Source organism: Papaver somniferum, chromosome 5 (genome assembly GCF_003573695.1).
Source record: "Papaver somniferum cultivar HN1 chromosome 5, ASM357369v1, whole genome shotgun sequence".
Taxonomy (NCBI): domain Eukaryota; kingdom Viridiplantae; phylum Streptophyta; class Magnoliopsida; order Ranunculales; family Papaveraceae; genus Papaver; species Papaver somniferum.
In genome coordinates, this window is record NC_039362.1 from 50676034 (window position 1) to 50691076 (window position 15043).

A 15043-nucleotide genomic window follows, 5' to 3' on the forward strand; every position below is an offset into this window, starting at 1 on the left:
GCAACTGGATATGATTCCATTTCATTTTGCCTTTCCTCTAGAGCAATGTATTCTTCTTGAAGTTCTTGCAATTCAGTCATTGTGATCGTATTCTTGACTCTGAATATTTGGACATACAATAGGTTTGTTGCAAACATAGCATTGATAAATGATAGTATAAGATATCTCTCATCTACACGGAAAAACATTTTGCTACACATAGTTCTCCATCTTTTAGTCAGGTGCTTCAAACTTTCGCCAATCCTTTGTTTTAATCCAAACACATCTTCTATACCAGGTCGCGAGGAATTATTACTTATATATGCCCCCAAGAATGTAGTCTGCAAATGATTGAAGGATGTTATTGTGTTCTTTGGTAGACCTTAAAACCATTTTAACGCCTCTCCTGTTAAGCTGGATGCGAAATATTTGCACAATACGGCATCATGATTTTCCCATTGTAACATGCACCTCACATAGGCTTTAATGTGTTGAATTGCACAAGTTGTTCCATCAAAAATGCTAGTTAATGCGGGAAAATTGCATTTCGGTGGTATTCCTCCTAATTGTACTTCCCTTGTAAATGGAGTTTTCGCAGCTTCTTCTATTGCTTCATCCAATTGTCTTTTGCCTACTTCTCCTCTATTATTTAGCATTCCTCTCATTTCTTCTAATTCTTTCAAGATTTGTTTATTTACACCTGAATCTTGATCCATTGGTCTTTTTAATTTTGCCTCTCTTCTTCTGCGTTCATATCTATCTTCTCTCGCGAAATTTTGCATTTCTTCTTCATTTTCCTCATCTCGTCCTCTTCTGTGATTCCCTTCCTCATCTCTATCTTGAATTCGCATATGATGATGCCTTTCATTTCCCCTCCATGATTTTGTTCATTTCTTATCAATTCCATTCGCTGTCTTTCAACCATTCTCTGTACTCTATCATACTCCTCATTGAGATTACCGTTATTCCGGTTTTGTGCACACCTTCTTCCTCGATTGTCGTGATTGTTCTGGCGAATTATCTCCTGAAGCTCTTGTTCTTCCATTTCCGCTCTCAATCTTTCACGTTCGCAGATCAAACGTGTTTGTTCAGCGTAATGTCTTTCAATTTCTTCTTCAATTGTCTGTTGATTTCATTGATTTTTTCTTTCATGTAAAATTTTTCTTCCTTCCTCCCGATTTCCTTCGCTATCTTGGTCATTTCGTCCCTGACGTTGTCCGTTCTCTTGATTTCCTCCATTTTTCCCATCATCAAAAGTTTCATTTTGTGGAACGTAACGATCATCAGCTCTTTCTCTATTTTCGCAATATTCTTCATTGGGATTTGATATTTCTTCTTGAATATTGTTTTCAGCATTGATTGTGGGTGAGTTCCGCCTCATTTATCTTCTATTCGATCTTGAATATGATTTTGTAATACTTCTCGATCTTCTATTATGTAGTCTTATATTCTCCATCCTTAATTCGTGATTTTGCCTTGTTAGATTTGCACGTTCTTCTACCTCATCTCTTATTTCTTCATGTATTCTTCGTCTCAACGTTTCTAACGCTCCAATTTCCTCATCTCCATGAATTATTCCTTCATCTGCTTCTTGATTTCTCTCTTCCTGTCTATAATTTTTGTTTTGTTGCTCTTGTTCTACTTCTTCTGCCGAATTTGATTGCCAAGTGTGTATACTCACCCTATCATAATCTGTATTCCTCCCTTGAACTAGTGTTTGTTGAATTGGTGTTTGAATTTGATTTTCTCTATTACTTCTCATTCTAGTAGATTCTCCCATTTCACTTTTTTCTCTCCCAGCAATTCTATTGCTTCTTCTAACAGTAGTCGGTTGTTCGGATGTATTTCTTCTTCTATCCATTTCTTCAATGTTAACAATATTGCAACAAATTATGGAAAATTCTTAATTAATCACTCTAAATTTTCACAAATCTCAATATTAATTTTCAGCTTTTTCTAGAATAATCTTCAATAATTTCTAAAGTTTCCCTGTTTCTAGCTCCATTATGTAGTTGCAGGAAATCCTACACTACACCCCTCATATGATTTCAATACTAATCAACTCATTTTTAGGTTTTCACTCTTAATTTTATTGATCAATCTTTGAATGTTCTTACAAGAAAAGATAAAGAAATCAAGAATCACCTCTGCTCTAGATTTTCTCTCTCCTATTTACTTGTTTCTTACTCAAAAAAGATCTCTCCCCCTCTTTACAACTTGAACGACTATTTATAAGGAAATACATAGTGGATGACAGCTAATCTGTCCTTTATTTTCGGGTATGGTCTGCGACATTCTTGCAACCTTACAAATGTTAATTTCGCAATCTCTCTAATTTTCGCAGGACTATCACATCTTTCTCGTGATCCTAGCTGACGTCGTTTATCGTACCATTTCTAAAATTGTTCTGCGACGCTGTTGTGTTGTGTTGTTGATAATTTCGCTGAGATATTATCGTTGCGAGATTCTGATCCTATATTTCCACAACAATGCTTATATCCACCAATGGTTATGTAATCTAAACTCTCATTTCAATAATTGTAACATTCTCAGAGAACGTTATATAGCCGTTATTCACAGACCATTTTTCGTCAGAGCAATTTTCAAAGTGATTGAAACATAACATGACTTTCGTCACTTGGTAAAGATGAATTCGGCTAAAGCGAAAGCTTACCAACACACATTTCGATAAATATATAGGCGAGATAAACTCGGATCGAAATAGCAAATGCGTATAATGAAAGTCTATATATCAAAACGACTTTTGTCTCAAGAGTAGGAGATAGAGTAAATAGACTTTTGAATGATGATTGCCATGGAGTCTTGAGCTCAACTACACTTTTTATCCTAATCCAAAACCTTAGCTCTAATAGGCTAGTAACCAAGACTTATAGTTTTGATCACTAATATTGACAAACATGCTTGAGATAGCAACGCATGCGAGTTTGACCGAGCAATGCTCTAACAATCTCCCCCTTTGTCAATTTTAGTGGCAAAACTATTAATACATATAGAATACAAAAAATAAATAAATTAACTTTTGTAGCTCCTATTCCACATGCCTAATCTTCAACATTACTCGAAATCTTCGTCACTTCCAAGTACTCCAATGATCCCAAAGGTTGTAAGTTTAGCATCATCGTTATTGAAAATCCGTAGCTATAACAACAAGAAAACAATAGTTCTCAATCATTGTTATACAGTATCATAGTATCATTATATAGCGTCAAGGTTCAATTGTATCACAACTTCAACAATAATACTATGGTGATATGTATCACTCCCCTTAGTCAATACTCCATCTCACATGGAAACCACTCCTCCTTACATAATGATCCGAAAACCATATGTATTTGTAGTGTGAACTACATATTAATTCTCCCCCTTTTTGTCAAAAAAATTGGCAAAGGTACGAGAACGGGATCCTAATGAAATTTCCGAAAGAGACATTTCATGACCAAAAGAAAGAACACACATCATCTTATTTAGATGCAATCATAAAGTCGAATCTAAAATGCATTCATCAAGGAGTTTAAAGATACAAGATAACTCCTATAAGATTTCACAGCCGCACTCCCCACAAAGATTTGGCAATTAAACGCAAGTTCAAAAAGAACTCACCCCCATATTATGTCATTCCCAAGGGAACAACAAGAACGACCTTAATTTCGAAAGAGAAAAGAAGGATTTCTTTGGACATAAAAAATCACATACAAGTATGAATTTGAATCCAAAATATTGAATTAACCACAAGAAGTTCGTGATTAATTTAACCTAAAATGCTCAACACAAGTGAACTTATGGAGACTTAAGAGCGCTCAATTAGATTAATCACAAGTAAAACCATAATTAATCTAATCGAAATACAAAATCAAACTAATCACAAAAGTAATCAATTTAATTGGTCATACTCACATAAGAAAACCTATGGAGCAACAACTAAATAACCAAACAAGATGATTAATTTAGTTGAAAATGCTCGACATAAAGTACCTCATGGAACAACAACATAGCTAATCATGAAAATAATCAACTTGGTCGTTCAATGCTCAACATAAGACACTTTACGGAGTCTCACAGTAATACATAAAATATGAATCTGGGAAGATGAATTACTGCGGAATACACAAGGATTCATTCTATTTTCCATCACTATTCGCATAACGATATTTATAGACATAATCCTTGAAAACAAAAGATTTTAACCTATCTTCCATCAACAATTGACATAATAGGCTTAACTTTTGTATTTGTCAAAAGTCTATTCATTCTTTTATCAATACATGCATATCGACATACGAAAGACTTTAATTTTGACAAGATATGGGACAGTCTAAGTTCACGGATGTAAACACACATATCTCTTAACAAATTTGCAATATATAAACCGTAAATATTAATACTCCAAAAATCATCTTCCAAACAAATTTAGAATTTAAACCAATAAATCTAAAAACATGAAGATGAACACGTTGGACATAGCTATGTGTAATCACAATAATTGCTATTCCAAACTCTAGTAATCCTTCTCAAAAACAAGAATAAATTCTCATAAGAAGTTTCCTAGGCATCAAGACAAACTCGTAATGCACATATAAGATGATTTGTCCTTAGAGGGTAGAATCAATCTTTTTCGCTCGGATTTACACCAAGAATAGCTACAAAAAGCGTATAAAAAGATTTTCTTAACAAAGAAGAACTTACAAAGTCATTAACGACCATGCACTACAGTTCACATAAGATGATTGTGAACATTCAAGAATCCCAGAGTAATGCATACTACTGCCCGTTCTTAAACTTCCTTCTTTGTGATTCACCAACAACATTCTTGTAAAAGCTACAATGATCTTAGAAGTGTAGTACTCCAAGAATACAAGTGCCCAAGTCCAAGAGAAGTGGAACAAGTGCAACGAAACGGAGCAAAACACTCAAAAACAAGTGACAGGACAAATACCAATCTTAACTCATCCAAATTCAGAAATTCTGATCTCCATTTTGAAGAGAAATCAAAGAGGAATAGAATGCAAAAAGAATAAGGTCATTCCGAGTTCAGACGAAGAAATTACGGCCAAAACAAGTTTACCGAATATCGACGTCTACAAGCAAGTATGCATACGGGTTTGCAAACGAATTTTCATGACTTGGAGCAGTTTTCAAACTGGGTATGCGAACTTAAACCCCTGGATTTTTATTTTAAATGATGGTATGCATACTTGGTATGTGTACCATGAAGTCCAAACATCCCGAACTAATGTTTTCAAACGTAAACATTTAAGAACCTTAAACACAGATCAAGTTAGGTAGAAATGAACAATAAGCAAGGTACATGGATCATTATAAGTACTCAAACAAGTAATAAAACATAAAACTTGCTCAAGTTTATAGACATACCTTTTTAGAAAAGTCCAATTGAATTCTACAGCCTTACTGAATATGATCTGCGCGCTCCAGTTGTTGTGCTTCCCTCACCGTATACATAACATGGAAATTCTTGGTGAGGATGCACTTTCAACACAAACAAGTTGTGTTGAGGTGAACAATGTCTTGCTCATCATGGCACCAAGAAAGAGTTTCTTTCCAACAACTCTTAAATCTTGTAGTGTTGAGAAACACCCAAGGAACTGCTTTTATAAGTCTATCAAAGAACTTCAAGATAACCCAAAAAAAGAACTTCATGTAAGATGTTCAAGGTAATTTTCACATGATCATCTTTTGACTTAATATTTAGTTTCCAACAAATAAATTGTTTCCAACTAAAATCGTCAAGAATGCGATGAACATAGCTAAAGAAAAAAGCTTCCAACATGTATTTCGAGAAATAAATAATCGAAAAATTCGGCTCGAAATATCAAATGTGTATAATGTAAAAGTGTATATAGCTATACGACTTAATCTCATTAAAAGATATAATAGAATAGACTTCTGAGTGATAGATAAGTTTTAGTCTCCACATACCTTTTGTTGATGAAGTTCCTCCAAGCTCCTCAGTAGATCTTCTTCTTCAATTGGTGAACGCCGTGAAGTCTAAAGCTCAACTACACATTTTATCCTAATCCGAGACATAGCTATAAGTAGACTAGAAATCAAGTATATAGTTTTGATAAATGTAGTACGCCTCGGCCGAGTCAACCGAGTAACTCGCGAGTAACTCGGGTATCGGCCTTTGGCCGCTACGATCCTTGAAAACTCGGCCGAGCAGGGTATTTTACATTTACTCGCTGACTCAGTAATAACTCGGACGAGTCAAGATTTTTACGAGTCACCGAGTAACTCGGCAATACAGGGTCAAATTAGTAAAGTCAGTTTCCGAACATCTTTATAATCTGAAAAAACCCTAAAAAAAAGAGGAGCGGTGGAGGCACAAGGAATGAGCTGTGGAGGCACAAGGAAATCTCAGGGTTTTTTTCTCTCTGATCACTTTTCTACCATTTTCTTCTAAAGCTCGGGTTTTTTCTCTCTGATCTAATCCTTCTAAAATTTCTTCATCTTTTCAGTAGAATATGACCAAGCAAGCTACCAAGAAAGCTAAGGTATATTGAATTCTCCTTATTTTTAGCATTCATAATTACAAAGTGTCAAAGTTATAATCTTTTATTTGTCTTCAATTTCTTTTCCTTCTGTCAGTTGTTAGGTTATTCATCATTAATGTTTTCTGAATTTATTTGCTAGATTTACTAATTAGTCTAACTCAGTTGTACTACATAAGCTATTTAATGTCTTCTAGCCTCAATTGTATATGAGTAATTGGATGTCATTAACTGTGTCATTTAACAGGTGAATGAAGCTTCAAGCTCATCTACTGATGTCCCTGAAGGTCGTGATATAGCTTGGGAATGGGATAAATATGATGATCGTAAGCTAAGGCGCGTCAAATGTAAGTTGTGCGGTCATATTATGAGTGGTGGGATATATAGATTTAAGAATCATATTTTACAGATAAAAGGGGAAGTGAGAAGTTGTCCTAAGGCTACACCTGAAATGATGAAGAAGATTAATGACAAGAAGAAAGAAAATAATGAGAAACAAGCTCACAGGGAGAGAATTGATATACTATATAATGAGGATAACTTAACAATTTTGGAAGAAAGTGATGATGAAGTGGTGGCAGTGGATTCTAAGGAGACCAAAAAGAAAAAACTGAAAATGAGTGATGTTAGAGGTGCTCTTGATTTGCTGCTTAAATCAGATCCTCAAAAGGCTAAGCAAATCAATCAAATAATTCCAACCAGCTAAAGAACAACTGAAATTAGACGCTTGGGATGCAATTGGAGCATGGCAAACTGAAGCAGGGATACCATTCAATGCATTCCGGTTCCCATCGTTTAAAGATATGATCTATAAAATTGGAGAATATGAAAGAGCAATGCCGCCACCGTCGTATCGTCAGCTAAGAACCAATATCTTTTATAATCAGTTGAATGAAAGAAAGAAGTTTGTTGAATCATTTAAGGAACATTGGAAGAGATTTGGGTGCACCATAATGTCTGATGGCTGGAAGGATCAAAAAGAAAGACAAATTGTGAACTTCTTAGTTAACTGTCCAAAAGGAACTGTTTTCTTGAAGTCTATTGATACTTCAGGGATAACCAAGGATGCTAAATACATACGGAAACTCTGCAATGAAGTGATTGCCGAAGTAGCAATAGGAAATATCATTCAAGTAAGTTAACAATTTATTTTGTAAATTCCGGATTCATTTATAAGTTGATTACAGCCTTTACTATTGATTAGTAGCTAATGGGTTATTGTTTTATTTCATCACAGTTAGTATCCGATAACGGTTCAAATTTTAAAGCTGCTGGCAAAGCTTTAATGAAAGAATACCCTACGCTATTTTGGATTCCATGTGCTGCTCACTGTATCAATCTAGTCATGAAGGACCTTAGTAAACAAATTCAACAGATAATTAAAGCTCTTGGCAGGGCCAAGCCACTGGTTTCTTACATCTACAACCATGGAGAAGTATTGAAAATGTTTAGAGAGTTGACGAATAACAGTGAATTGCATAGATCTACTGACACTCGGTTTGCTACACAGTATTCTACATTGAGCAGTCTTTTAGAGTACAAACATGACTTGCAAGTGCTATTTGTTCAAGAAAAATGTATGAAGTCTAAATACGCAAGGACATCTGATGGCCAAAGAATGATGGCAACAGTTTCAAGTAATGAATTTTGGGAGAATGTTACTTTTTCCTGTCAAGTGTTGGGTCCACTAGTAGAGGTTGTGAGAATGGTTGATACTGAAAGAAAACCTTTTATGGGCTATATTTATGAAGTTGTGTCTAGATGTAAGGGAAGAATGGAAGATAACTTATAGGAAGTTAAATGCAGTGATCAAACATTCAAGAATTGTTTTTGAAATCTTTAGGAAAAAATGGGAAAAGAAGATTTGTCATCCCTTACATTGTGTTGGTTTCTATCTAAACCCAAAGTTTTTCTATAAAATCCCAGCTGAGAAGATTGACAGTGATGAAGCGTACCGAGTTGTGAAGGAAGGACTTTACAAGGCTATGGAGCGACTTATACCTGATCCTAAAGATTATGATCAGGAAATGTTTGGCTTGAGGACTTACACAGATGCGGCACGTTCACTAGGAAGCGCTTCAGATATATATATATGTATATATCTGCATATTCTCATGTTATTCATACTTATGGACAGAAAACTTCACCAAGACTTTATATTTTTTTTCCATGTTTTTTCTCTTGATCAGATGATTGGTGGATACTTCATGGGGTTGGCGTGCCTTGCTTACAAAAATTCGCCATTCGAGTGTTAAGTTTAACTGTTAGTGCTTCTCCCTGTGAGCGTAATTGGAGTACATTTGAAAATGTAAGTCCATACTTACTGCAACGTCTTGTCTTTCGTGAAGTCTAGTTTTTATTTCTTGTTTATTCAAAGTGGGTAACTAACTTTCTACTGTCCAACCAAACTTCAGTTGTATTCCAAGAAAAGAAACAAGTTCTTAAAACATAAGTTGAGTGAGTCTATCTTCATCCAGTACAATAAAAATCTACAACGTCGATACGAAGAAGAAAACAAGTATAGCGGTGATGAAGATGCATATCGTCCTATTTTCTTAGAAGCATTTGATGAAAACGATGATTGGATCATACCGCAAGGTGGAGGATTAGTAAGGGAAGGTGAAGATCTTACTTGGGAACAGGATAATGCAGCCAGTGGAGATATGGATGTTGGACCAAGCACAAGGTTAAGAAGAAAGGAAAGATCAGATACTCATCCTACATTCAGTCTTCTCTCTGAAGAACCTGATGATGAATATCTCCCCCCCATCTGATGACGACAATGAAGATAGTGATGATACAAGCTTTCAATTTGAAATGGATTTTGATAAACGTATGCATGTTAATAAGAGAAATCGTGCTGATAGAGATGAAAGTGGCGATGAGGAGGGAGATGATAGAATTGAACTTTAGCCTAGAGCTTGGTTAGATGTTTGGAAGTTTATTTGGGTTACAACTGAAATCTTCTAGTTACTATAGGGTCTGTAGAGTTTCATTAGATGTTTGGAAGGTGGTGTAGGGTCTGTAGAGTTTCGTTAGACGTTTGGAAGGTGGTGTAGGGTCTGTAGAGTTTCATTATATATTTGGAAGCTGGTTTAGGTAACAACTGAAGTCTGCTAAATGGTTCTGAGTGTAGTTCATGTCTATTGCCTAGTTGTAGTTTATTTTGTTTGTTGGCAGAACTTTTATGCTTGGTTTATGCTTGTTTAAGTAGTTTTCAGGTTTAATATAACTGAATCAGATTTTAAAATGTTGATTTCATATATATTGTCATACATTATGTCACACAGTTACATATCTGGTAGAATTATGTACAGGTATATGAGTAACCGAGTTACTCGGTAAGGATCGGCCGAGTTTTTGAAATACTCGGGGATCGGTCCCCAGCTGAGCCGTGGCCGAGTCCCGAGGCGTACTACATTGGTTTTGATCAACTAAACTTGAGAAACAAGCTTGAGATAGCAACGCTTGCGAGTTTGACCGGAGCAGTGCTCTAACAATCTCCCCCTTTGTCAATTTTAGTGACAAAACTATCAATACATATGGATTACAAAATAAATAAACTTTGTAGCTTCTCATCCATCATGCTTGATTTCCTTGGGTCTTCAACATTCCTTGAATTCTTCGCTACTCCAAGTACTTCACTGATTCTGAACATGTTCAACTCAGCATCATTTTTGTTGGAGATCCGTAGCCATAACAGTAAGAAAACAGATGTTCTCGATAATTGTTATACAATGTCATAGTATTACTATAGATAGTCAAAGTTCAATTGTATCACAACATTGAAATAATTCTGTGGTGATATGTATCACTCCCCCTTAGTCAATACTTCATCTTACAATGAAAATCACCCCCCCTTTCATAATGATCCATAAAACATATGTATGTAGTGTGAACTACCAAATAATTCTCCCCCTTTTTGTCAATATAAATTGGCAAAGATACGAAAACTGCGGGATCATAATAAAATATCCAAAAAATATAATTAATGAATAAAAGAGAACATATCAACTTTGTTTCTGAAAAAGCGGGGTTATAACAACCACACACAATAATTCGTTCGACAATATGTATGGACTAAACTCCAATATAATTCCGAGAGCACCAACTTAAAAGCGAGCTCAATCAAGTAATATATTAAAGAGATTTATCTGTTTGTCAATACAATCAACAAATCAAAAAGATAAAATCTACGAGCCTGATTGATATGAGAAATAACTTGAATGGTACCAAAGACCAATGCCCAATGCCCAAGTGTCAATCAAGTTTTATCCAACAAACAAGGTCGGATTTATCTACTGATTGAACAATGTACAACCTGTGATATTTCAACTATATAAACAAATATAATGTAGAAAAGAAATAACATAGACACCAGAAATTTTGTTAACGAGGAAACTGCAAATGCAGAAAAACCCCTGGACCTAGTCCATATTGAACACCACACTATAGTAAGCCGCTACAGACACTAGCCTACTACAAGTGAACCACGCCGGATTCTGTGCACTTGATTCCCTTAGATGATCTCACCCAAAACTAAGAGTTGCTACTACCCAAAGTCGAAGACTTATAAGCAAATCTGTCACCCACAGATATGTCTATTCTTTATTCAGTTTTTGTTCCGTCTTTTGCTAAATCAAGGTGAACAGGAACCAATTGATAATCCGGTCTTATACTCCTGAAGAGCAGCCTAGAAATATCAATCACCTCACAATAACCCAACTGATTAATAGGAAAAGTTATTGCGGAATTGTAAAAGCGGGGGTCTAACAACCACACCCAATATTTTTTTTAGGCAATCTGTATGGACTAAATCCAATATATTTCCAAGAGAATCAACTAGACAGTCAAACACAATCAAGGAAAATACATCCAAGAGTTATATCTCTATTCCTCAAATCAATCTGCAATCGAACAGATAGGAATCTGTGAGCCTGATCAATAAGAGAAATAACTTGAACGGGACCAAAGACCAATGTTCAAGTCTCAATAAATTTATATAAACAACTAAAGGTTGGATTATCTAATTGATTGAACTACGCACAACCTGTGATATTTCAATTATATAAAAGTATAATGCGGAAAAGAAATAACACAGACACCAGAAATTTTGTTAACGAGGAAACCACAAATGCACAAAAAACCCGGGACCTAGTCCAGATTTGAACACCACACTGTATTAAGCCGCTAAAGATTCTATCCTACTACAAGTTAACTTCATACTGGAATGTAGTTGCGCCCTAACCAATGTCACACTGATTAAGGTATAGTCGCATTCCTTACGCCTCTGAATCCCAGCAGGACTCCACACACTTGATTCCCTTAGTTGATATCACCCACAACTAAGAGTTGCTGCGACCCAAAGTCAAAGACTTGATAAACAAATATGTCTCACACAAAAAAGTCTATTGAATAGATAAATCTGTCTCCCACAGAAATACCTACGAGTTTTGTTCCGTCTTTTGATAAATTAAGGTGAACAAGAACCAATTGATACACCTGACTTATATTCCCGAAGAACATCCTAGTAATATCAATCACCTCACAATAATCTTAATCGTACAGTAGCGAAACAAGATATTGTGGAATCACAAAGAATGAGACGAAAAGCTTTATGACTACTTTTTATCTTACCCATTGGAGATTATATCTCGAGAAAATCTTAGAGAAGATAGTACTCAATATGATAGAACAAAGTAAGATCAGAACACGCAACTACAGAGAAAATAGTTGGGTCTGGCTTCAGAATCCCAATGAAGTCTTTAAGTCGTTAACCTATAATGGTTTTAGAAAAACCATTATAGGTTAAAGGAGAATCGACTCTAGTCGCAACTAGTATCACACAGGAGGTGTGGGGATTAGGTTTACCAGTTGCTATAGTTCTCCGTTATATAGTCTTCAAATCAGGGTTTGCAATCAATGCTACCTTGGTAACAAAGCATTCAATATTTACTGTTAGATAAAAACCTGATTAGATTCAAGCTAATATCTTTCAACCGTTAGATTGAACTTAGCTTGTTATAGACAAATGACACGTGCCTTCATTTATATTTGGGTAACCGTACCTAAACATGTACACTTGGTTGGCTCAACAATAGTTAACCGAAGATATCCAAATGAACACTTTCATATCAACCTTGTTCATCTTTATCACAACTAGTTCAAATGATTCAAATGAAACTAGTTATAGAGTTGATCAATTGTTTATATTCTCATAGAAGTATACAAGACACAACTGAAGAAAAAACGATTTTGTTCATGAACATTGTAGCCACGGTTTGCAAAAGATTGCATTCCTTATTATATAAATGTATTTTTTTATGAACTAACATATTTTAGAACTTAGCCCACTCAAGTATGCAAACGGGTACGCTTACTTAGAGTTCCGGACTAGGTTTCTCTGCCAGTATGCGAATGGGTATGCATATTGTCATTCACGACCGAACTCAGTTGATTTAGTATGCAAACCGGTACGCATACTAAATTTCCAGACTTGAGTTGTTAAGCCAGTATGCATACGGGTATGCATACTAAGTCCCCGGACTTCAACTGTTAAACCAGTATGCATACGGGTATGCATACTATGGTTCCCGGACTTGGAGTAACTTGCAACAGTTAGCATACAAGTACGCATACTGTGCTATATACAATCAATGGTTAATCGTTCTAAACTCCCATTTCAATCATTGAAACATTCTTGGAAGACAGGAATAGTTGTCTCACACAAACTATTAACTTCAAAGCAATTTTCAAGTGACCGAATGATCAATACGAAACATTCTGAGTCTACATCAAATGACTGTCTCACACAAATCATGTAAGATGTTACCATACGATTTTCACATGATCATCTTTTGACTTTCGTCAAGAATAAAAGATGAACTTGGTTAAAAAGAGAAAGCTTACCAACACATATTTCGAGAAATATGTAAGCAAGTTAAACTCAGCTCGAAATATTAAATGTGTATAAAGTAAAGTCTGTATAGCTATACGACTTCTGTCTCAATAGGAGATAAAATTGAATTAAATTTCTGAGTGATATGTGAGTTCAAGTCTCCACATACCTTTTGTTGATGAAGTTCCACAAGCTCCCCTTAGTAGTTCTTAGTCTTCAATCGATGAACGTCGTGAAGTCTAAAGCTCAACTACACAATTTATCCTAATCCGATACATAGCTATAAGTAGACTAGAAATCAAGACTTAGAGTTTTGGCAACTAAACTTGACAAACAATCTTGAGATAACAACGCTTGCGAGTTCGACCGAGTAGTGCTCTAATAGGAATCACAGGAGTCTAAGACGAAGAACTGTTGTGATTACGTTTTATATTTTACCTATCGGAGATAACTCTCGAGTAAATCTTAGAGAAGATGAAACTCAATACGATAGAACAAGTAAGATCAAAATACGCAACTACATAGAAAGTAGTTGGATCTGACTTCACGAATCCCAATGAAGTCTTCAACTCGTTAACCTATAATGGTTTTAGGAAAAACCTAGGTTAAAAGAGAATCGACTTTAGTACGCAACTAGGAACACATAGAAGTGTGGGGATTAGGTTTTTCCATTGCTAGAGTTCTCCCTTATATAGTCTTTCCAATCAGGGTTGATTTCAATCAAAGCTAAGATAGCTTAGTAACAAAGCATTCAGTATTCACCGTTAGATGAAAACCTGATTTAAGATTCAAGCTAAGTCTGCTTTAAAATAAAACAATCAATCTCCACTGTTAGATCGTCTTAGATTGTTACACACAAATGAAATATACCTTCATTTAGATATGGGTTACCGTACCTAAACGTGTATATTGAGTTGGCACAATAATAGTTAACCGAAGTTAGCCATACGAACACTTTTGTCTTAGCCTATTCATCTAACACTTCTAAATCAAATATGAAGATCAATCAATCATGAAAGATAATCAAATGAATCTAATTGTGTTTCAAATAGAGTTGTTCAATTGTTTACTACCTCATAGAAATATATATGAACAAATTGAATCGGTTTGATTCGTAATCGTACAAAGTACTTAACAAGAATCAATTCATGAACATTAAGCCACGGTTTGCAAAGATTGCATTCCTTAGATCATAAATATTTTAGTTCATGAGTATGAGAATCATACATGACCAATTCTAGAACTTTACCACTGTGTTCGCCAACCAGGTACGCAAACAACAGCTCCGGACCTTGGCCTGTCCAGCCGTTTGCAAACCTGGTTCCCAAACAGCCATCCCAGACCCAAATCAGGTATAACCATTCGCATACTAGGTACGCAAACAAGGTTCCCGGACCTTCTCAGGTAAAACCGTTCGCATACTAGGTACGCAAATAAGGTTCCCGTACCTGAATTATACCAATACAATTCGCATAATAGGTATGCATACCGTGTTGTATCCAGACATGGGTAAACATTCCAAACTCTCATTTCAATCATTGAAACATCCTTGGAAGACGACAATGGTTATCTCACACAAACCATTAGCTTCAAGTAATTTTCAAGTAATCGAATGATCAATACGAAACTTCCCAAGTTA

General features: G+C 35.5%; 1 protein-coding gene across 6 annotated transcripts; it reads left to right on the top strand.

The window, feature by feature from the left end:
• The first annotated feature begins 6333 nt into the window (after nt 1-6333).
• On the top strand, nt 6334-9779 carry LOC113277419. Of its 6 annotated transcripts, none has more exons than XR_003324907.1 (5): nt 6334-6377; nt 6474-6509; nt 6754-7639; nt 7744-8814; nt 8921-9771. XR_003324907.1 is itself a non-coding variant. In XM_026526520.1 (5 exons), exons 2-5 carry the CDS (start codon nt 6480-6482, stop codon nt 9278-9280), a joined length of 609 nt encoding a protein of 202 aa, XP_026382305.1. In that variant the 5' UTR covers nt 6334-6377; nt 6474-6479; the 3' UTR covers nt 9281-9779. The 6 variants fall into 6 exon arrangements, 4 of the variants coding, with proteins under 4 accessions (XP_026382305.1, XP_026382303.1, XP_026382304.1 ...); XM_026526520.1 differs by having other exon boundaries at nt 6754-6853; nt 8696-8814; nt 8921-9779; XM_026526518.1 differs by having other exon boundaries at nt 6343-6509; nt 7744-8600; nt 8696-8814; nt 8921-9779.
• Nucleotides 9780-15043: the final 5264 nt, after the last annotated feature.

Excerpts from the sequence above, each read along its gene's own strand:
- LOC113277419 (XM_026526518.1), top strand. The coding sequence starts at position 8,252 with ATGAAGTTGTGTCTAGATGTAAGGGAAGAATGGAAGATAACTTATAGG. Across the intron at positions 8,601-8,695 it reads CGCTTCAGATATATATATAT|ATGATTGGTGGATACTTCAT; the intron begins GTATATATCTGC and ends TCTCTTGATCAG. Across the intron at positions 8,815-8,920 it reads ATTGGAGTACATTTGAAAAT|TTGTATTCCAAGAAAAGAAA; the intron begins GTAAGTCCATAC and ends ACCAAACTTCAG.